The sequence below is a fragment of the Stegodyphus dumicola genome, chromosome 3, assembly GCF_044657685.1.
Source record: "Stegodyphus dumicola isolate Sdum_Otavi_A_Nest chromosome 3, ASM4465768v1".
NCBI classification, from domain to species: Eukaryota; Metazoa; Arthropoda; class Arachnida; order Araneae; family Eresidae; genus Stegodyphus; species Stegodyphus dumicola.
Genome location: NC_140770.1, coordinates 4,861,926 through 4,885,261, shown reverse-complemented (window position 1 = coordinate 4,885,261; position 23,336 = coordinate 4,861,926). Strand labels below are relative to the sequence as shown.

Below are 23,336 nucleotides of genomic sequence, written 5' to 3'. Positions count from 1 at the left end.
TTTGAAATATGGCACCATTTATAAGTCTCTATATTTTGATACTATATTTATACTTATTTTAAATTTTTTGGTGCCCCCCCCAAGAAACTAGGGTTCTTAAGCTACCACTCGTCAAGAGCAGAAGGCACCCAGAAGACAAGACCGCTCTGTCCCCACCCTCAGTCCAGTTGAAGAAGACGGTATGGGATTGGTCAAATGGCAAAAGATATACTTTGCGGGGATGGAGGGAGAATTTTGCTAATGTGCAACACACACTATGACCCACGTTAACAATAATAATAAAAAAGGAACCAATATAATTTCCTTTTCTGGAGTATTTACTCATTAGGATCCCCTTTTTAGAACAGGAAACTGGTAAGGGCTGAAGACCAGTCACTAGGAAAAGGATAAGGAAAGAAGGAACGCTCATTCTCCTCATTCCTGGCGCTGAGCTCGTTGAAACCATAGAGCTGTAATGTACTAGAGAGAGAAACGGCAACTCTGAAGGGGAACAGGAATGCGAACCACGTGACATTTGGAACATTTCCCAAATCGTATTTCCCGCGGATCTTCCTTCCCATTACAGTTCTATGGAGAATTTGTGAGAAGCAAATGTTTTGCATGTACGCGCATTGTTTCGGACTTCAAAAATGGTACTTTCGTGCTCCGCATATAGATGAAATTCCAGATACGTGAAAGGTGGAGGAGTAACATTTCACAGCTGAGCTTTTTCTAATGTTTTAAAACGTAATTATATAAAATGTAAAGGTTTTTTTTATCCACTCTACTTGCCGTTTTCTAACAAAAAATAGATTTTCTAATTTTATATAATATATGCATACTTGAAATAACACTTAAATAAAAGTATCTTAATATATATGTATGTTTCTAATAACTGTGTTCCGAAAAAAATGTTAAAATTTTAGTAATACAATATAATTTTAATTAGTCTAGTATTCTGCTTTGGCGACATTTTTCATACGCCAACAGACTGCTTTGAATGCGTTTGTTTATATATTCTTTGTATGCGTTTGCTTATGCGGACATGTGCGAAGTAGTAATGTATGTATTTAATACTTGGTAATGTTGATGTAACACTGTGTAAGAACTGCATAAAATTATATTTTCTTTGGGGGGAGGGACATGAATGACTTTATTTTATCCCCTTTTCTTGCATCCAAATATAACAAATATGTTTAATTTCAATCACGTATTTTCTTTCTTATATCATGTTTCTGGCATTTATTCCAATATTAAGAATTTGTTAAGTATTAAGAAAATAGAAATTATATAGCAGTTAAATTTCAAAACTTTAATAGTTTTAAGTTTCTTTTTAAAAATAATGAGCATTATTTAAATTTTACCTTCTAAAATTATTTAAAATAAGTGCGACTACATTGTGCAACGTGCATAATATATATATCTATATCTATCTATCTATATATATATATATATATATATATATTTGCTAGTAAAAGGAAGTCTTAATTTACCACCTTTTAAGTTTCTTAATTTAATTATTTACCACTCTCTCTCTTCCTTTTAACTTATATCTACTATATTGACATTCATTTTTAGTTCAATTAATTTAATATCTTTCTCACTTTGATTCACCTACTCTGTAGTTCTCTGTAATACACCGTATTAACATTAAATTTCCTTTTCGTATTTATATTAAATTTCCTTTTTGTCCTATTTTCTGTTTTCACTCATTTTTCTTATGTTATCCATTTTTTTTTTTTATTCTGTCCTAAGTACTAAAAAACCTTCTTTTTTATTTATTTATTTATTTATTTTTTAGTTTGTTATTAGTTTATTATTTATTATTTAGTTTATTATTTATTATTTAGTTATTAGTTTATTATTTAGTTTGTTCTCTCCAGTTTTTTTTATTTTATTTTAAATTTTGTAGACGCCGAGGAACATATTACAAAATATTATTCTACAGCATGAGAATTATTTAAATTTTAAAAATTAAAATTTAAAATAAAGTTAAATTTTAAAATAAAGTGTCCAATTTTAGGGAAATTAATAATTTTGGCTGGTGTTTATCGATCTAACCTCTTCTGCAAATTCAACGGCAGCTTCTGCGAAATGACATCTTTCCAAGTTCGCATTTCAAACTAAGAGAAAAGAGAGGAAGAAATTGCCAGCCATGGCGATAGTACGCCAAAGTCTGGGTTCAGTTCCATTTCATGCCCATACTCCTGCAGCTCATTCCTGTGCCGCTTTTTCACCCGGTTTTGAATGGCGATACTCCGTCTAGTATATAACAGGTCTATGGTTGAAACGCTTCCCCCCCTAAAGTTCCCAAACTTGACTTCTGGTGAGTATATTGTTTATTATACTATATTATGTTTGCTTGGTATTATAGCTTAAGCAATTGTTATCATGGAGAACACAGAGGATGGAACACCTATTCAAACAACTGAATCTGTTACATGCAAAATTAATTCCCTGAAAATGGCTAAATTCTTCAATAATTCTCAAATTCAGGACAAAGAATGCGGAGAAAAATCTTTTAATCCGTTCCAAAAAAGGTCAGGTAATTCCAAAAAAATTAATAATTAATAATTCCAAAAAAGTAAAATTCATTACAATCTGAAATCACTTCTCGCGAAACTACAAAAATCTCAAGATTCCACTTCTCAGCAAACCGTCGAAGAAAGCCTTTCTAAAGTTCAAATCAGCTAAATTCATCATGGACAAAAGTTGCAAGTTGGCATAGCTGCCGTAGACTATTTCTCAAGCTTTCTTGATTTCAATTTATCTTGCACTTAAATCATAAAATTCAGTTCAAGATCAATATCGCAAAATAATTTTAAATTGAACATATTTTTAGTATTTCCGATACACAGTCTCACGCGCTAGAGATAAAATGTTCCCGCTTCGAAATCGTAGAGTTTGTTAATCAAAAATTCGTTAAAAGTTTTACAAAATATGAAATCGATAATGAAACAAATTTCAAATTTGGGCTTTCAATGCCTGTATTCGCAGAAGAATTAAGTCATTCAAAATTGGATGGCTCTAGGTACCGTTGTTTTATCACAATGCGAGAAACATGCATACGCAGATTCTTCATTATTTAATTTCTTCAAATATAATACGAGGCGATAATATTTGGTGGCAACAGTTCGACGCAAAAGGAAAACTATAGTCCTCAGGGACAAAGCACCTTTGGACTAATAATCTAATGTATAGTATATTTAATAATTATATTTAAAATCACCAAAGAAATAAATTTTAATATATTTTTAAAATTATTTATCACTTTAACCATTAATTATTTTAATGATTAATGATTTTATTAATAATTTTATTTATTTCTTGTTCTTCTTTCCTGAGGCCTACGGTAGTGCTCCGGCTTTTCTAATTTTAGAAATGAACCCTACACTGCATCATGTTGCCAATTGGCTACAGAAAAATGTAGCCATGAGGCAACACTGTGCATTAAAAGTATGTTTGGACTTCTTTTGATTCAGTTATCACCATTTATTCTCAATAGATGGCGGTAGGTGTCCGTGGATAACAGTAAATGGAATCATAGCAGTAGACTTTTGAAATCACATAAATGGCCATATTTTGAAATTTTTATTTACTATTAAATGTTTTCCTAGGTCCATTAAAAATCATATGCATAAAATGAACTATTAAAATTCGTTTATTAGGCTTTTTATCTTAAAGCGAATATTTAAAAAAAATTTACGCCATAATATGTATCTGTAGCCATTTGGCAACATCATGCAGGAAGGATGCGATGACCAATTCAACTCAACACAGTAGTTCAGAAAGCATGTGCTTTGTTTATGGATCTTACGTTAGCTTTTGTCTTTCTATTTTGTCTGTGGAGTTTTAATTATGAGTTATGTGATATAATTAGAAGCAATTTATTTTTTATTTGAAATTCTATGAGCTAGAATAATGGGAGGGCATAGGTCTGTTTACTTTGTTGACACAAATGGTAAAAAGAAATTATTGACAGATGAAATATGGAATGCTCTTTCAAGTGAAAGTGATGATGATTCGGATGATAGTGATGAAGATCCTACATTTAATCCTAATGTTCTCTTCAATAGAAATCCAGAGGATATTTCTGACAATGAAAATGATTCTGAATCATGTGAAAATGAAGTGAATATTCAAAACGAAAGTTCGACTTCAGGTAACAAGACGTTAGAGAAAAAAAGTAAGAAAGTTAAAAAAGCAAAAATTAAACTTGTATGGAAGGAAAAGTCTTTGCAAGTAAATCCTGAACTCATAACTTTCAGTGGAGATACACAGTTACCTCAAAATATTTTGAATTTGGAAACACTTTGTGAGTTTTTTTCATCCAGATCTCAACTTTTATTACTGAACAAACTACACTGGTGTACAAAAATTAAGGACGAAATTAAAAAAATTAGCTTATTTGCGAAACGAAGAGGAAAATCAGACTGAAAGATGAATCAGGAGATTAACTAGGGTCAGGTACGGTAGCACATGCGCATTTTTGCAGCTAGACATAATGGGGGAGTGTCGGAGGAATATAAAGATTGCTGGAGGTGTGAGCCCAGCATTTCTGGGAAGCTATTGCATGGCGTATATCAGTTTAAACGACGTCGAGTTGATGCCTCAGTGTGAAATGTTGAACAATCAATCTGTTAGATGACATCTGAATGATTTTACCCGAGGTTGAATTATTGGAAAGACTGATGCATGTCGAAAGGTAACAAGTGTGGCTACGAAGTTCGGGATTACACACAGCAATCTTTCACGACTTTGGAAAGCATTTCAGACTACTGGAACAGCTATCCGACAGATCAGCAGTGGTTGCTCACGAGCAACCACGGCAGGACATGACTGGTTTATTCTCCTACAGGCAAAGAGGACCAGGTGGCAGTCGGAGGGAGAAATTTCAAGACACATGGAACAGGCGATTGAACAACCGATATCGTGTTTTACTATGGCCAGGAGGCTGCACAATGGTGGTCTATTTGCATGACGACCTGTACGGCGTATGCCATTAACGCCTATATCGTAATAGGCATTTTCTGTGGTGCAGGTAACACCGTAATTGGACAGATAATCAGTGGGATCGAATACTCTTTACAGATGTGAGCAGATTTAGTCTGAGTAGCGATTCTAGATGCACACACATCTGGAGAGAGCAGGGAACCCACAATAACCCCTCTAACATCATCAAATGGGACTGGTTCGGAGGTCGCGGATTTCTCATTTGGGGAGGCATAATGCTTGCTAGCCGTACCGACCTTCACATCTTCCAAGAAGGTTCAATCACCGGGGGCCGTTGTTGTAACGAGGTTCTCCTTCCTTACGTGCCTCTTTTCAGAGGTGCTTTGGGTCCTTAGTCCCTCTTCATGGACAATAATGCTGCACCTCATCGTACAGTTGCTGCCAAAGAGCTGTTGGAGAGTGAGGCTATTGAACACATGGACTGATCAGCAAGGTCTCCAGACCTAAAGCCCATCCAGCATGTATAGGGCTTTCTATGGAGACACGTGGCAGAACGTAACTTATCGCCAGTAACGATTCCGGATTTGCGATTGGCGCTACGAGTGGAATAGGCAACAGTGCCACAACAACTCATTGACAACCTGATACTCAGCATGGACAAACGATGTTAAACCTGCCCAGCAGTCAGGGGAGATCATATTCCGTAATAAAGGCTTGATGTTTCTTACTGGACACCGGTCACATGGATGTTTCGGCCTTCAGTCACATTGCGCTCCATGCAACTTTTTCAATAAAGTTCTTTTTTATTCTTTTGATTTCCTTTTTTGGAACGGTTTTGCTTACATTACCCATGTTCTTACGTCTTGTAGTATTATTGTGTTGATTTGGAAAGCTTTTGCACAATGTTATATTGAAAAACCGTCTTGTCCTTAATTTTGGCACACCAGTGTATTCTATATAGTGTACAACAGATACTTGAGAAACCTCTCAATGTAGGGGTGCCCCTTGTCTTTTGGGGATTCTTTTTTGACGCCAAGATCGGCTCCAGGAAGACACAATTTCAAGATGGCCGCTACACAAATCCAAAATAGGCACAGCTTTAGTATTAGTCCTTTTTGGTGAGAAATTATTTTGGCACGGTGAATGAAAAATTATGATAACCTTGTTATGTATGGTAACCCTAAATACTGAGGTGAAAAACATGCCGCCATTTCTGTCCACGTAACTTTAACGAATTTGGTAGGTATCAGCATTGATGGCAAGAGGTATAAACAGCATGTTTTTCTTAAAATTACTTTCGTGTTAGGAAAGAACAACATTTAAAATATTTTTTAAAAAGCCATAATTTGATATTTAAAACTGATGCTTTTAATATTACATCATATGAGTCTTGATATTTCTTGTGTCAACTCTGCATATTATAAACCATGGTCTAAAAATACCTTTTTGCCTCATTTCTTAAATTAGAACTATAGGGATGTGTAATTGCATGAATTCATAGACCAAATCAGGTTTCATTAATGCTTTTATAACATTTTTAGAATTTGACTGTAAAAAATATAATGTTGCTTAGATTATGGAATAAATTGCGTATAATTTACAGTTCTCAAATTTTGTAAGTCTCACAATCTAATAGCTGTAAATGAATAACCTTCACTGAGTATTATTACTTTTATTAAAAGTATGTTGACATAACAGTCGACGTTTTATTTTAAATTTTATGCAAATTTTCTACGTTACTTTAACATTTAATCTAACAGAAATCTGATTTTTTTTTTGTAATAAAAACTCTAATAAAAGTAAGAGTACAATTTATATATAAAAATTTGACTACATGGCAAGCACTTAGATACTGATTTCAATGTCTTTAAATGTAATTATTATAAAGTTTAGATATATTCTTATTAAGATATACTCTTATTCTGTTATAAAGTTTAGATGTACAGAACAGAAGGCACACTTTGTGCTTATGACTCAGTCAACCACTTGTGGCAAGATAATTTATGATAACAATTAAGTTCAAATGTAAAATTTAAATTCAAATAAATTTGTAGCCAAAGGCTACACAAATCAATTAAATGCAAAGTTGGTTCAAAACTTAACCAGGATGGAATTCAACTATCAGCAATTATAATGCAAGACTACAAATCTTATCTTATCTAGCAACCTAGTAACATGGCCTCTAAAGGCAAAACATCATTTGTTTTAGAAACTAAAAATTTCATTTGGATCCTGGTGGGGAAATTGACAATAAAGATCCCAAACATAAAATAACTCTGGTTACAAAATAAAGGAATGTTGCATTATACATTGTTCCCTGATTAATTATTCACTACATGAAATAGTGTAATGCATTTTTGTTTGCATCAAATTATTTATTTTATTTAAATGCTGTCCAAAACTGAATAGGATTTTGCAAATATATTGACCATATTTTTCGACCTATAGATGCAACACTTCTTCACTTCAGAAGTAAGATTTAGAGTTAAGAAATAAGAAGAGAGAGTATGTAAGAATAGAAAATAAATATATACGCTGGCTAGCAGAAGGATGCTTTCATAAAGGACTTTTTAAGAGAAACTGGCTCAAATTCACATTGCATGTAAGGGAAACCACAAAAACTCCAATATAGCCAGCCTGAACTACCACTGTTCAGTGGTTTATCACTCCACCGCTAGTGGATTCCAATGATTGTTCGAATCTTTCACAGAAATCATCAGTTATGATGATTGTTGTTGTTTATTATTACCATTGGTACAGAATTTACTAATTATGATAATTTAATTTTAGCTTTTAAATTATAATCATAAATTACTTGTAATAAATAGTGATTAAAAAATACACACTTCTTAATATTTTTACCATTTGCAAAATTTAATCATAAAAAGTATTTCTAATGCTGGTACAAAATTTACTCATTATAATTTAATTTGATTTCCTTCACTTTGAAATATTTTTTTACTTTCTTTTAATAACAGAATCTAAGAAACTAAAGTAACATATACTAGTTTGAAATGCATTTATTAACCTTTTGTAAATTTAAAATATTAGCTAAATATAACATAAATATTAACTAACTACTTAAAATATTAATGTTTAATACATTAATATTATATTTTGTAATTTAAAATACTAAACTTTTGTAAATTTCATTACTCATAACATAATCACTGCCTAAAATTTCCAAGAATTTATCATAGCAGTACTAGTTCAGTGTTGAAAATTAGAGAAAGGCTATTTGTTCTGATCAAGAGCTTACTTTTTAGAATTGTTTAGTCTAGATCGGGTTTTGTTGACAATCCGCCATTTTTTTACGATCTTCAAAGCCGGGTCTACCTTGGCGACCGAAGTTTGTCGCCTAATCAAAAAATCGCCAAAAGAACCAATACTAAAGCTGTTCCCCAAAATAATAAGCCAAAGAATTGCATAAACTTTGTGTTCATGTACACATCGATCTGTTTTCACTTAAAAAAACATCCCAGAATTGCACAAACTAGGCATTGCGCACTGCTTTAAATTTGTCCATGTACACAGCAATCTATTTTTATTTAAAAAAATTGTCACTAATCGAAGAGGCACCCAATTCTACACTAGAACCCTCAATGTAACATCATCTGATATAAGAAAATATTTGGGAATTTGTATATTTAGTTCTGTATCAAGTGTTAAAGACTTTAGATTGTACTGGAATCCTGTTGTTGGAATATCTCTCATTCAAAATTCTATGCTAGTTAACGAATTTGAAAAAATAAGAAGATATCTTCATTTCAATGACAATAATGCATTTTCAACTGATTTGCAAGGAGGCCAGGATAAGTTTTTCAAACTGAGACCTTTGACTGATGAACTTCAAAAATCTTTCCTTTCCATTCCTATGGAAGAATCTTTTTGTGTCGATGAACAAATGCGTGCTACTAAAGCTAGACATCATTTAAAACAGTATATGCCTGACAAGTCTCATACAAACTCTTCATTTTGAGTGGAATATCCGGATTTGCATACAATTTCTATATTTATGGTGGCAAAGAACTTGATGTTGCTCATATACCTCAAGAGCCTGATTTAGAAGCTAGTAGTAATGTAGTTATTAGATTAACTCGTCCTGTTCAAGAAAATGTTAATCACAAACTTTACTTTGATAATTATTACAATTCTATTCCTCTGCAAGTATATTTGAAGAAAAAAGGAATCTTATCTCTTGGAACTATTAGAAGAAATAGAATTACAGACTGCAAACTTCCAACTGAAAGGGAGCTGAAGTTACAAGTTCGTGGATCCATCACTGAGTTTGTCGCTGAATATGATGGTTGTAAACTGTCAAATGTATCATGGAAAGATAATAAAAGTGTCACAATGCTCTCTTCATTTGCTGGTACAAACCCGGTAAGTGAAGTACAGCGCTTTGACAGGAAACAAAAATGTCATGTGAAAGTAAATTGTCCTTATGTTATAGCAACTTATAACAAGCACATGGGAGGTGTGGACTTACTTGACAGTTTGATTGGAAGGTATAAAATAATAATGCGAAGCAAAAAGTGGTATTATTGGTTGTTTTACCATTTATTAGACCTGACAATTATCAATGCTTGGTTGCTGTGCAAGAGAGTGCACAAACAAAAGTGTAATAGTGAAAAGCCTATGAAACTTGTTACTTTTAGATTGCAGTTAGCAAACCTTTGTGCTTACATGGACAAGTAAAATCACTAAAAAGAGGGAGATCATCAAGTGCAGAGGAAAGAAACAGTTGGAAAACAATCAAAAAAAGCTTCTCGAAAGAGCCTCCAAAAGATATCAGATTTGACAGAATTGATCACTGGCCAGAGCATTCTACAAATAAACAATGATGTAAAATGTTGAATTGCAAAGGATTTACAAGAGTACAGTGCATGAAATGCTCAATTCCTCTATGTTTTTATAAAGAGAAGAACTGTTTTAGAGACTATCATTTACAGTAATTTTTCTCTCTTGAATGTATGGTGTAGCCATTTGGCACAGTTTGTTTTTTTATTTTTTATGCTTAACTGCACGATGTTGCCACTTGGCAACAAACTAACATTTGGGTTTTCATCCGCAGAGAACCCGTTGGCGGCGTTGCAATTTTTACTCGCCAAGCTCGCAGCCGTAAATGTGATTTTTAGTGCATGTAAATTCAAGTTAGCAGACAAAATAGTATATTAAGCTTGCAGACAAAATAATATATTAAGCATATGGTAGTAAAAATTCACAGGTAATAAGCATGTAGATGTAAAACTAACCGGTTAAACTGGATATATGAAAATAAACCTATCTTTTTCATAATATATTTGACAATACAAATAACCTTCAACAGTAATCAAATAATAATACTAGAACTAAACTAGTTATATATACTAGTTAATAAAACTAGAACTGGTAAAATCCTAGTATATGGTGCAACCTTGGCGTGACTTTGAAAATTATCGCCAATACCAAAAATGGTCCAAAGAACGTCTATATATATATGTACTATAACACACATAGTATATGTATATACACACATAGTATACATAGTATATACTATGTTTAACTGTATATGACCCGTTAACTACTCATCGTATATGTCCCGTTTTTACTGCTCATCATAAAGTCGCCAAAAGTAGCCAAATCCCGTGTGCACCAGATACTAGGATTAAACCCTAGAACTTTATACATTTTATTATTTTTCAAGAGTCATTTGAACTGTATTCCTTACACTAGCAGTGGTTTGCTAATTTTGATGACCATGGGGATGCATCAAACTACTATGTAATCTTAGATAATCAATAATATTTTTTATTTCAATTTAATCAGCTATTTATGTCACACCTGCCATCCTCTGAAAGGTTATTGTTAGAAAAGCATTAGCAATGTAGTATCTTGTTAAAATTTTACGCCATAAAGATTGGAGCCAAGAACCGAAATCTATCGATGAAAACTTCTTTAATTATACAAAAATATTTCTATCTATTCGTTGTTACAAAATTCAGAAAAAATAACATGGAAAAGCAGAAAAAATAATAATAAATAAGAGAAGAATAATATAAATCTCCAAATGCGAACAACGACAGGGATAATTCAACAAAATGAACACAAGAGGAATGGTTGTAACCTTCAAACAGAGGAATAGGATGAATCCGATAGGTTACCAGGATTGAACTATTATCGCCAAAGTTGGCGATGTTTACATTTACCGGGTTCTCTGCGGAAGCACTTCCTAACATTTAGTTAAAAAATAATGAAAATTTAGACTTAAATTTTTTAAAATATTTTTTCATGTTTTCTCATTACATATATATTTTTTTCAAGGAAAAATAAAAATGCAGTGTAGGGTTAAGCCCTGGATCAACCAGCTCATTCCGTCAAGCATACTTTTCAGTTTGTTGTTGGATCCTTTCGAGAAAATGAGGTAAGTTATTCTTTGATTTATAAGGTTTATAGTAACGACCGATTGCTTTTGATCTAATTTGTTTTGTATTTTCATCAAAATGCAAATTATATTTTAAAAAATCTAAAAGCTTTCAGATTTTATATGACGCCCAAGACGGCAATGGTTAAAAATTTTTAAGATAAAAATTTTTTTTTTTCCCGTAAAGTGTTACCATTGCTCGCTTTGAAATTGTTGAGTTTGTTAATAAAAAATTCGTTAAAATTTTACAAAATATGAATTAGGTAATAAAACAATTTCCAAATTTGGGCTTCCAGATGCCCACGTTCGAGTGGTGGAGTACATTATTCAAAATTGGATGGCTCTAGGGACCGTTGTTTTATCACAGTGTGAGAAACATACATACATTTATGCAGATTCTCCATTATTTAAAGTTTTGAAATATAATTCTAAAATTTGGTGGCAACAACTTGAAAAGTGAACCGCTGTTTATAGTGAATAGAGGCAAAATACCAGACCGAAAATTAAAAGCCCTCCTGGCCAAATTGGCCCTTTGGGCTAAAAAAATATTTTTTGTTTTTAAAGTCTGAAATATAAGCAACACTGATTACAGATGTTTACCATATTCCGTTCCTTATTTCTCCTTCCCTAGCCGTTTTACAATTGTGTGCAGTATATTTGGTAGGATATGAACTGCACGAAATTTAATGGATGACCCCTTTACTTAAATAACCAGAAGAGCCCTTTGTTAGTGCCAACTGCCCTATAACGAATAATAGCCAGCTTTTACATCCCCCTCCTTGTATATGATGGGTGAACAAAACAACAAAAGTAACTCAGGAAGTGGGCGATTTCTTCCTCTCCCCCTGAATTCCCAAGATGAGAGCCACAAAAAGTCATTTATCCCCCATAAATACGACATTTTACTGAGGCTTCAAGCCTCTATTTTCTTTAATCAGATGTAAAAACTGTGCATGCAAAACAAATATTAAATTAAATCTGGTATGTGCGAAAGTAAAAACGTATTTCTTTTACACTCATTTTATAGTTTTATAATGCTTAAAAGAATGATGAGCTAGATCTCCTTATATATATATGTGTAAAGGGCATATATAAATATATATATATTAACGACATGCATAAAACTGATACGTAATCAACCTATCAAATATCTGATTTGTAGAGCACCTTAAATTAGTTTACTTGTCTAGATAAATATTAATAAATCTTCTTAGACAGTAGAATGGCTTTAAATTTCAAATTTACCATTTTTGGTAAATAGCTTTAATTTATTTTTAAAAATTCTCTTAATTAAATCTAAATATTTGTTTTCTTAGGGAGTTTTTAAAAATCACACCAATGTTATTTTAATATATGTCTTATTAAGCTTTCCATGTTTAGTTTTTGAAGTTATTTTAAAGTCATTTAATGTTCTTACAAATTCCGTATTTTAATATTAGAAATGTTTAAATATTTATTTTGTTTTCCAGTTACTCTAACCGTACTTCATTCTTTGTTTATTTTGACAAACATTTGATTTATAATATACATTTAATTAATAATAGGTGATGATCATGAGCAACTGCAGCATTTTCACAATTCATAAAAAATTTTCCAACTCCCTTATATTCATAGCTTGGCATTTCAGCATCTTTCTCATATCAAGCTTTCATGTATCTAGAGTTTGTATATTGTTTTATTGTATTTATGCCAACTTATATTTAAATAATTTTCATTAATTCCTGCATCATAATAATGAGCTAGATCGTCTGTATTCTCTACAGGAATTTATAATTCTACAGCTTGGAATTACGTACAAATTGAAATCTACAACTTAATATATGCATAGCATAAAACTGATACGCAATCAACCTATCAAATATCGGATTTGTTGCGCACTTTAAATTAGTTTACTTGTCTAGATAAATATTAATAAATCTTCTTAGACAGAATGGTTTTAAATTTCAAATATTTACCAATTATTGTTAAAAGTTCTAATGTTAAAAATTCTCTTTATTAAACCTAAATTTAGGTTTCTTACGAAATTTTAAATTCACACCAATATTATCGTAATATTATTAAGCTTTCCATGTTTAGACATTGAAGTTATTTTGAAGACATTTAGCTTTCTTACAAATTCCATATTCTAATATTATAAACTTTAAATATTTATTCTGTTTTCCAATTACTCTAACCGTACTTTATTCTTCGTTTCTATTGAGACACATTGAATTTCTAATACAAATTTAATTAATAATAACTAATAATTCTGAACATCTGCACTATTTCCATAAATAATGGAAAAAATTCGAGTTCTCTTATATTCATATCTTGGGAGTTTTAATTTCCTCTTAATTATTTGTTTTTCATAGATCGTTTTGTATTGTATTCAGATTTTTATGTATGTATAATTTGTATATTTTTGTACCGCATTTATGCCAATTTACATTTAAATGATAATTTTCATAAATTAGCATCATAAGTATAGAAGAGGTTTCTAACACTTTATTTTCCAGCCTAGTTTTAGGCTTAATTATTTGCAAAATTAATTATTTGTAAAGAAAGATGGTCACTAAATCTCGCTAATAATATTTCTAACTGTAGTAGTTATAGTACAACGAGTTCATGCAATTTATAATATACCTCATTTATAATTTTTTAAAAATGTTTCAACAGTATTGGAATTAACAGCAATACATATAATTTTATACAGTTGATTGCAATGACTTAGATTGCCATTGCCTTTTTTTGTTGAGGCTTTTGTGTTATATTCCTAATATTTCATAACGGCATACACATCAACTTAATCACAAACATGTAAATCTATAATTCAGCATACTTTTGTGTTTACTAATGCTGTGTCTTCGATTTTTTTAATACACTTTTCAACGCATAGCATTTCATCAGCCTAGTTTTAAAAGGTCTCACGTTCAAGCGGAAAAGTAAAGTCATTAAACATTGGTAGTTTGACCTGAGTTTCAAAACCTAGAGTTACCCCAACTTTTTCTTTCTCTGTACATATTTACTGTGGGAAAATGCACTGTAAAAATTTCAGTTTATGAAGTAAAAATATTTTTTAAATTTATTCTTTAAAAATATTCCAAAACTTTTCACCTTTACCTTAGCATATCTCTTTACAAATCCCTTTATTAAGAAAAAAAATAAGTAAAGAAATTAACTCGATTTCTGTGATCGATATCTTGGTACAAATTATATGTAACTTTTCCCCCAAACATAATATACGGATATCAATGAATTATGGATTACTTCTCCAAGTTTTGCTTACATGTTTATTCCAGAATTTTCCATTCATATTGAAAGTGTTTTAACTTTGTGAGCTTTATTTTATGACTTTTGGTTTAAAAAAAAAGTATGAATTTTTGGTAAAAGAAATTAAGCTATTATTTATTAAGAGGATTGATTGATTATTAATTTGCAGTACTCTTTATCTAATTCTTCCTTTCTAGATAAGTTTTAGAAAAATTTTCGGTACTTTTCCGTTTTGCCGGCGCAAGCGATAAAGTCGCCAATAATGGTACAATCGATGCCAAACGAAATATTCTCGCTGGTAACCTTTTAAGCCTCATTTTCAAAACAAGTCACAGCATTTTCTTATCAGATTGATTGTTTCTTTCAATACTGGCATATAATTACATAGAATTTTTATCAGGTAGTTCAGTTTTATGTCTAAGGCCATTTTCGGTAATTAAGTCAATCAGGATGCAATCACAGCACTTAACCCGAAGCCGAAAATATAGAAAAGGTAAAATCAAGGGTTAAATTCATCAATTCTAACGAGAATGCATTAGCGAAGTAAAGCACTGCAGTTTTACATAATTTCTGAGTAAGCTATTCGTACGAATTGAAATATTTCTTACATTTAAACTTGTGTTCCAAATTAAGATTTAACGTGAAATTAATGTAGATAATTACTGAGAGCATTAGATTTTTGTAGAGTAGTTTACGTGAGATGAGATCACTTGGGGTCACGTGATATAAACCGGCGAATCAGGATGTTGAACTATGAAAGCATAGTAAATTCTTAAATTAATGTCTTTTTATAAACTTATTGTCTTTATTTATTGGCTTTTTATAAAATTTTATGCGATATTAAAATGTTTATGCCTTCAAAAAAAAGAATTCTTAGAACTAACGTTTTTTTAATATTTTTTATGTGTATACTGTATGTTGTCGCCAATAAAGTCTGCTTGGCGAGATTTGCGCCGGCGAAACTGAAAAGTACCAAATTTTCTTAGCATAATAATTTTAATTTATTTAAAATATATATATTATACGTCAATATTCCAAACGCGTAGTAATGTTTTTGTAATAAACGTCACACTAAGTTATTTTTTTTTAATCTAACTACTAATTTCTGTAAAAATTTACATGATTACTTTAATTAAAAAATATTTCTAGTACATTTTAACATACTTTTGTACCGAAAAATCGTTAATGAAAGACACACATTTCTAATGTTAACATTTGTCTTTACTAATAGCTTCTATTTTCTTTGCCAGTTCTTGCATTTATTAATGTTATTCAAGTAATTAACCTGTTTGTTCGATGACTCTTGGCTGCTATTGGCTTCTGAAAGTATAATTGTAACCTTCAGCTTTTTGAAAGGGAGAGGTCTTCTCAAATCCATCTTGATGAGAGAAGGCCAAAACTAACGTTTGGTGACGCCACAGCTAAGGGCAATCAGCCAAACTGATCTTGAGTCAGGGCGCTTTCTTTTTCCCAGTAGTATATAAGAAACAAATATATTCTTCTCTTCCTATAAGGAATATTTAAAAACAAATACCTGAAGAATGGATTACTAATCTTTTAAACTCAGATGACGGGACTGCATCTTAGGGGAGTTTCTCAAATAATATTAATATTTGCTTGCTAATCAATAGTTTACGATACTATAGCTTTTGTTACATACCATTATATGCAGTTTAATAGCATTAAACACTGTAAATTCAAATAGTTTTAAACTAATTAAAATGAATATTATATCAAATTTTTAACCACGGTGTGACTAGCATTTAAAACTAAATATTTTCTCTTATTTCCAAGCAGTACAAGAAATTATGTTTTTATTGTCTCATGTAAAAAATCGTACCCAGAAATTCGAGAGCTGCAAATATTAATATTTCATGTTAAGTTAAAAGGTTTGACATTCGAGAGAGAGTTATGCATTTCTTAGATATAAGATTTATCAATGTTTAGATTTAATTGTTAGTAGCATAATTTTAAGATAAAAATATATTATTTTTGAATTAATCTGGGAACATAGCGATATAAATGCATTCTATTTCATTATTTGGTTTACACATAGATTTTGACATATTGATTCTTTTTACATTTGGTATGCATAGACACATCTAGAAATGTGTTCAATGTAAAAATTTGAAGCAATTAAAAATGCTCATCTTCATAACTAAACATCTGTTTCATAAATTTAAATACCCACCGAAATGTCTTCAACGAGATACTCCACATTACTAATATTAAATTAATGTATTAATAAGGATTGATTTTTAAATTTCTGGGATTTTGTTCGTTTTTTAAAACGATCATTATCATTAAAAATTGAATATTGGGTTTATTGAACTAAGGGAAACCTTACAGTGCTACAACAGTCTTTTTTTATCAAAATGTTAAACTGCAGTAGAAACATTTTGCATTTCTAAAGAGGTTGAATATAACACTTTTTTTCGAAAGTGCTTGAGCTATTTGTATAGAATGGTGCTGCTCTATGATATATAATTTTTTTCAAATGGAATAGACTTGCATAATACAGCTTATTATCTGTATCATTTAAAGATTATGATTAAATGATTTTGAATGATTGGTTTCACTTTGGTTCAACCTATTATTCCTTATATATTTCAGTAAATAAACTAAATCAAACAGTAAAAAAATCTCTTTTCCCAAATAAAATTCGTTTTCAATAGCAGACACCACATGACCATTACATAGCATTTATAGTTAACATAGTTGTTGGAAATTATGGAAACAACCTCGAAGCCACAATCATGAAAACTTTTAACACCTGTAATGTCTGAATTTTTAAATCGTTTGGCTTAAGGTTATCTACAGGAAACACTGCAACAACTTCTTTATTTGAAGATATGATTGAAGAAATCACAATGGTTTGAATTGTAAGAGCTTTTTGAGGAACATTTGTACAAGACAAACCTTCAGTTTTACCGTTCTTATGTGCAATAGTAAGTTTAATACAAATCTTATCAAGTGAAAGATTCCCAACCTCTTCATGATTTTGTAGTCATGAAGATTTTTGAGATAAATACTTTGCATTTAACCTTGTTGTCGGGGGTTAAATGCAAAGTATTTATCTCGTAAGTACCCAGCATTTAATGTTAACATTTTTAAGAAAGAAGGATGCCATAAAATGAAGGACGAGCTTTCTTGTATCGGAGAATAACACGTAGGACTGCTTTAAAATAATGTGCAAGTTCATGTCATCATTTCAGCTGTGTAGGTTGGGAATTTAGCTTTCAATAATGAAATCTTTTCCCTAAAAACTTAATCGGTATATCATAATCTGTTCTCATGAACTTTCAGAACACGTCTGAAGAGTTTCAGTTACCAAATCCAGCATTTCTTCGACTATTTTTGAGGTTTTCTTATAACTGTTCAATTGATTTGAAAGGTTTTCAAATTTTGACCATTTATTACATAGTATATCTTTTCCCAAAAGACATTAAAACATATTTGTTATATTTAAACTTTCACGAAAAACTGAAACAGTTCAATCATGCTCGACTTTAAATACACAATCACTGCTGGGCAACACTTCAACTCAATACGCAAAAAAGTATAGAATCAGATGCTTTCATTATTGCCCATGCATATGATAATATATTGCTATTAAGTTTCAAAAATTCTGAAAAGGAGGCAGTGTTGTCTGCAGCACACAGTTTTTTTAAGGGGACGGTGTACTTTAAAATAGCTGAAAATCAACCAAAATATTGAATCTGTGTTTTGATTCTCTCGTAATATTCCACATACATAACTACATCATATGCAAAAAAACGAGTTGAAATAGTCTAACTTTTAAAGAATTACAAGCATTTAAAATGTGTAAACAGCGAAAACTTTGCTCTTTAAATTTTGGAAAAAATGTAAAAAAATGTATTTCAACAGTTATTTACTGATGTTATAATTTATATATTTGGCAAAAGAAGTGTTTATTTTTTAGAAAAAGGCTATAAATGTCAGTATTGACAACTATTAATGAATTTAACTTTAGTTATGTAAATGCTATAGGCTTAGAACAGGAGGAAGCGTGATCAACGTCGCTTGAACCAAAGCAAAAAGAGAAGTTTAAAACTGGAAAAATAAAAAATAGTAAAAAATATTGTATTCGGAAAGTATTAAAAGATAGTGTAAATGAAGGTAAAACATAGGATGCGGGTGAATTTTAAAAGTTTCATTCGATATAATGGATAAATTGCTTCTACCTCTAACTTTGAATCACATACGAATTTGCCATATGTTTATTTTTCTCAAATTTAGTATTATGAGATTAAAAATAGTTAAATCACACAAAACTATTATCCAGTGTTTATATATTCATATTTAAAGTTAATTTGCTGATTCTCATGACCATGTATTAAAGGTAAGTTTGAAGAAAGCTTTAAATTCGGTTTTCTCAAAACAAATCTTTTCGCAGTTCGCATGTCTTGAAAATGCTTCTCATTTTTAATTCAAATTGAATGATATTTGGAAAAAACTATCTTGTTATATGTTACAGTAGATCTGTGTACGCATTTTTGGATATGAGGTTATTAAGAAGTTTAAGCGTGTGATAAGTTTTAACAAAAGGTGACTTTTTCAGAAAACTGGGTTTAAGTTCACAAAAAGCCTTTTTAGAAATTTCTGATACATCATATTCAATAACGGATTACACAAAAACTTTATAACTAACTTAATCCCATCAAGATGGCCTTAATCTTCTTCAGAAAGTATGAAGACTCCCTGTAGTGTTCTAAGGGGATAGAAAAACTTTTGCTTTATGTGGTCGTTAAATTCTCCAGCTAGAAAAGGGGGACGAAATTTTGATTCGCTGTGTTGGGGTACACCCACATATTTAAATTATTTTGGAACCTCCGTATAGTTTCCTTAACCTTCATTTCAGTCTGCCAATTTGGGATAGCAATAATTTATTCGAAGAAGATTACATCTGATTAAAAGGGGACTTAGTACCCCCAAATCGATGAAATTTCCCTCTTTTTTTTTTTTTTTTTTTCTTTTCCTTTCTTTTCTTTTTCTTTTTTTTTTTGCTATAAAAATACCCTTTGTGATACGATAAGAACAGAAGTGGGGGTGTAATGAAAGTGATCAAGTTCCTGACTGTAGCATTATTGAATGCTGCTGGAACAAACAATTAAACTTTTTATTAATTAAAATACACCTGAATTAATTTAAAATGCGATTTGTATAGGAGAACAAATCGCTAAAAGAAGAAAAGAAATCACATATGTCACTGAGGGGTTTTAAATGTTTTATGTCTATTCAAATTTCAAATTTTACTTTTTTGAAAAAAAAATGAATAAAACGACAAATTAATATTATTACTATTGATTATAAATGTTTTAGAAAATATATTAAAATTAATTCTGATATTAAATGTGTTTTAAACATGTTTTAGAAACAAAAACAGGTAAAGAAAAATTCTACTTGCATTTTATGATTTTTTTGGCAATATTTCTGGCCTCTTAAGGTTTGTAATTAAAGCTTGTAATTTATTTTAATATCAACCGTTATATCAATCGTATGCTTATATCAACTGAACAGTACTAGGTTTTATTATATATATAATATGTGTGTGTGTACTGAAATTCAGTAATAAAAAGTACTGAAATTCAGTAATAAAAAGAAATTTGAAATGATTTAATAACCATTCAGACAGTTTACATTCTTTAAATTGCACTTTTTCAATACATCCTTTTACTTAAAGTCCTAAACTTGTACCGATATGGACTAAATTATTTAATATTTTTACTGCTTATTTAAAATTATTTGATTAATAGAACCAAGGATAAGTTTTGCAAAATAGTGAAAAGAAAAAATATAAGAAGTGAAAATGTATTTAAGATCATATGTTGTTTTTAAGTTTTTACATAAAACCCTGCTTTTTTTTTCTCAGAAATAAATTCATTAATTTAAAAATAAACCCTTAATGTTATGAAGAACACTAATAAATACAATAAAAAAATTTGGGACAAGTACATTGAAAATTGTGGGAGAAGAAAGAATTTTTATTGTTAAAGTTTTCTTCAGAAAATTAAAATTTAAGAACAATTACTAGCAAAAAAAATTTTTTTTCAGCTTAAAATCATTTTGTCTTATAAAAACCACTTAATAATATTCATAAAAAGTAGATGAAAGTTCTTAATCAAAAGAAATAACTTAAAATGTATTTTAAGTCCCCTTAAGGGAAGAATACTTTTTAAGTGAAGTCATTTAAAGTATTCTGTTCACTTTTGTTAATTCGAATTTTACTAAAGAATATTATCCTCCCTCAGTTCTCAAGAGTCTCGGACAATAACAGAGGACGGTCCATCCCGACTGATGATGTTTATGGAGGCTCGCCTAACGCTGTGTCGCCTGCTGTGTTGTAACGTCGATGTGCTGATGTTTCAGGAAATTAGAGCTTTAGTAAATCGCAGGAACTGTCAATGGAACCCTTATGAGAATGCTGACCACTTAGACGAAGCTTTTGCTAATTATAGGGATTTAAACGAGGCCTGGAAAGTATTCCAAACCAGTTACGAAGGTTTCGGAAATGTGTGTGAAGCTTCAGATGAAGGGATTGCTAGCACCTCTCAGCAAATAACATACAGCGTTTCACCATTTGATGACTCATTTTTCATCTGCTATCGAAAACAAATTTTAAATTTTAGAAAAATTGTCTCTATTATTACATCTGTATGGAATGAAGACTCCAAGTGATCACCTGAAAAAAACAGGTACTGTTTCTAAAGTTAAACTGTTGGCAAAAAGAGAAAAATCCATCGCTACAGACATTAAAAGTCTTCAAATACAGACAGACAGAAAGAAGTACAGGAGGCACCAAAACATCGCCATGGGCAAAACTTGTACCACCCCACTGCACTAACCATCTATAGAAGTGTACCCTGACCGGGCACGCTAACACCATGCTCGGGAATTAGTTTACATTGCAGCAAGCAGCATTCATAATACACTGTTATATATTAATGGTGCATAATTTGCATTGCAGACAATATTGTCTCAGATATACTTTACACGGGTACTTTGCAGTTGAATGGATAGATACAATAATTACAATGCATAATTACAATAAGTTATTTACATATGTATATACATATTTCTTTTGTGTTTCGGTTTGGAGGTTTGTTGGTGGGGGGGGGAGTGTTTATGGTATGTGGTTCGTTGTTTATTTGGTTTTTTTGTTACACAATTAACAGTTTATAAGTTATTATTCATAGTGTAATTCATAATACAGCATACAGTTTATGAATTCATTTCATGGTACATAGTGTTGAGTACGTAGTACTGGTGCATCTGTCACACATTGCACAGTATGAAGTAGTTCATAGTTCATGGTATGAGAAAAGTTACAGTTGTCTCAATAAATGGATATATTTAAGTGCGTTTTCTAAAAGCACTCCTGTATAGTATGAGGGTGAGAGCGGATGTTCTTATTTTTGCGTTTTATGAACTTAGAGGATTATTTTGGGTTGTAAGCTATGGATGACACAGGTCCAGTCCTTGGCGGTGTAAGAAATCAATAATATTTTTGATGTTTTGGAAAACTTTACGGTGCTTAATAATGAATCTTCTAAATTCTATTCCAGTGTCAGTGGGATGGCGAATGTGATGGGCTGACATTAGTGGACACTGAAATATGTAAAGTTCAGGGTCTCCGCATTCTCCGCATATGCATCTATCCGACGTAGCCATATTGCGATCATAAAAATACTTGGGGAAGGGACCGTGACCTGAGATGTACTGGGTGAGGAATTATGTTGAAATTGTACTATTTTCATCAGCCTTCCGTAGTAGTTCGAATGTACGTCGTCCTTGTGGTTCTCGCTCCCATTGATGTTGCCACTTTTCATTCGCCATTTGTTTTAGTTTGTATTTTAATGCTGATTTAGGACATGGGATATGAATTTAAGATCCTGTTTGTTCTAGAGCTGCCTGTTTTGCTAAATAATCGGCCCTTTCATTGCCTTCACAGGCGTTGTGCCCTCTGGTCCATGACAGGACAAATTTCTTATTACTTGTGCTTATAATGTCTTGAATTTGGTGGGCTATAGGAGAATTTGTGTGCTGTTGTTTGATGGCATGTATGGAAGACTGACTGTTGGTGATTACGTGGATGGTATCTGTATTTAAGTCATTAAGTTGCATAATGCTGTTTAGTATGGCTATGAGCTCTAATTGATATACACTGTTTTGCGGCTGAAGGTAACCTTACCATTTGCAGTGGAGGCCTTTTTATGGTGACTCTGCTTCCTACCTTATTTTCGATCTTTGAGCCATCCGTGTATGCAGTATAAAATCAGTTGATGGCGGTGGCTTGTCAAGGTTGCAATGGAGATTGTGAAGACCCAAAGCGGGATGTCTGTTATATTTCAATGGCTTTTCTTCATCTTCTTGTGAATTGAAAATTACGCCATTGTACGTCGAAGTTTTCTTGAGTTGTAGGATGATTGTGGACAGTGCGTCGATTTCTGTTTGAATTGGTAGTGGCGTCACCCCGGCTATTGTTCGTAGTGCGTTGGTGGAGGTTGTTGAGAATGATCGGATAATATTGATCAAGAAAGGTCTTTGAATTGAGTTAAGGGTCCGAATTTTTCTTGCTGTCATGGGAAAGGTCCAGATAGCGGCTCCATAGGTGATTATTTTATTGACTACTGTCTGTAATAGAATTTTCATAATGCGATGATTAAGGCCCCAGGAATATCCTTTCATCGCCCTTAATGCTTTTGCGATTTTGGCTGTGGTTAACTTCTTT

At 31.5% G+C, this 23,336-nt stretch overlaps 1 protein-coding gene across 2 annotated transcripts; it reads left to right on the top strand.

Annotated features, from left to right (window-relative positions):
- Window positions 1-531: 531 nt before the first annotated feature.
- Window positions 532-21,758, top strand: LOC146997897 (uncharacterized). 2 transcript variants are annotated; one of them, XM_085812527.1, is made up of 4 exons: window positions 532-726; window positions 2,003-2,305; window positions 11,236-11,335; window positions 20,857-21,758. In XM_085812527.1, the coding sequence occupies exons 2-4, from the start codon at window positions 2,227-2,229 to the stop codon at window positions 21,281-21,283; spliced, it is 606 nt and encodes a 201-aa protein (XP_085668653.1). In that variant the 5' UTR covers window positions 532-726; window positions 2,003-2,226; the 3' UTR covers window positions 21,284-21,758. The 2 variants fall into 2 exon arrangements, with proteins under 2 accessions (XP_085668653.1, XP_085668652.1); XM_085812526.1 differs by having other exon boundaries at window positions 532-741.
- The last annotated feature ends 1,578 nt before the right edge of the window (window positions 21,759-23,336 follow it).

Excerpts from the sequence above, each read along its gene's own strand:
- LOC146997897 (XM_085812527.1), top strand. The coding sequence starts at position 2,227 with ATGGCGATACTCCGTCTAGTATATAACAGGTCTATGGTTGAAACGCTT. Across the intron at positions 2,306-11,235 it reads GTTCCCAAACTTGACTTCTG|GAAAAATAAAAATGCAGTGT; the intron begins GTGAGTATATTG and ends ATTTTTTTCAAG. Across the intron at positions 11,336-20,856 it reads GATCCTTTCGAGAAAATGAG|TTCTCAAGAGTCTCGGACAA; the intron begins GTAAGTTATTCT and ends ATCCTCCCTCAG.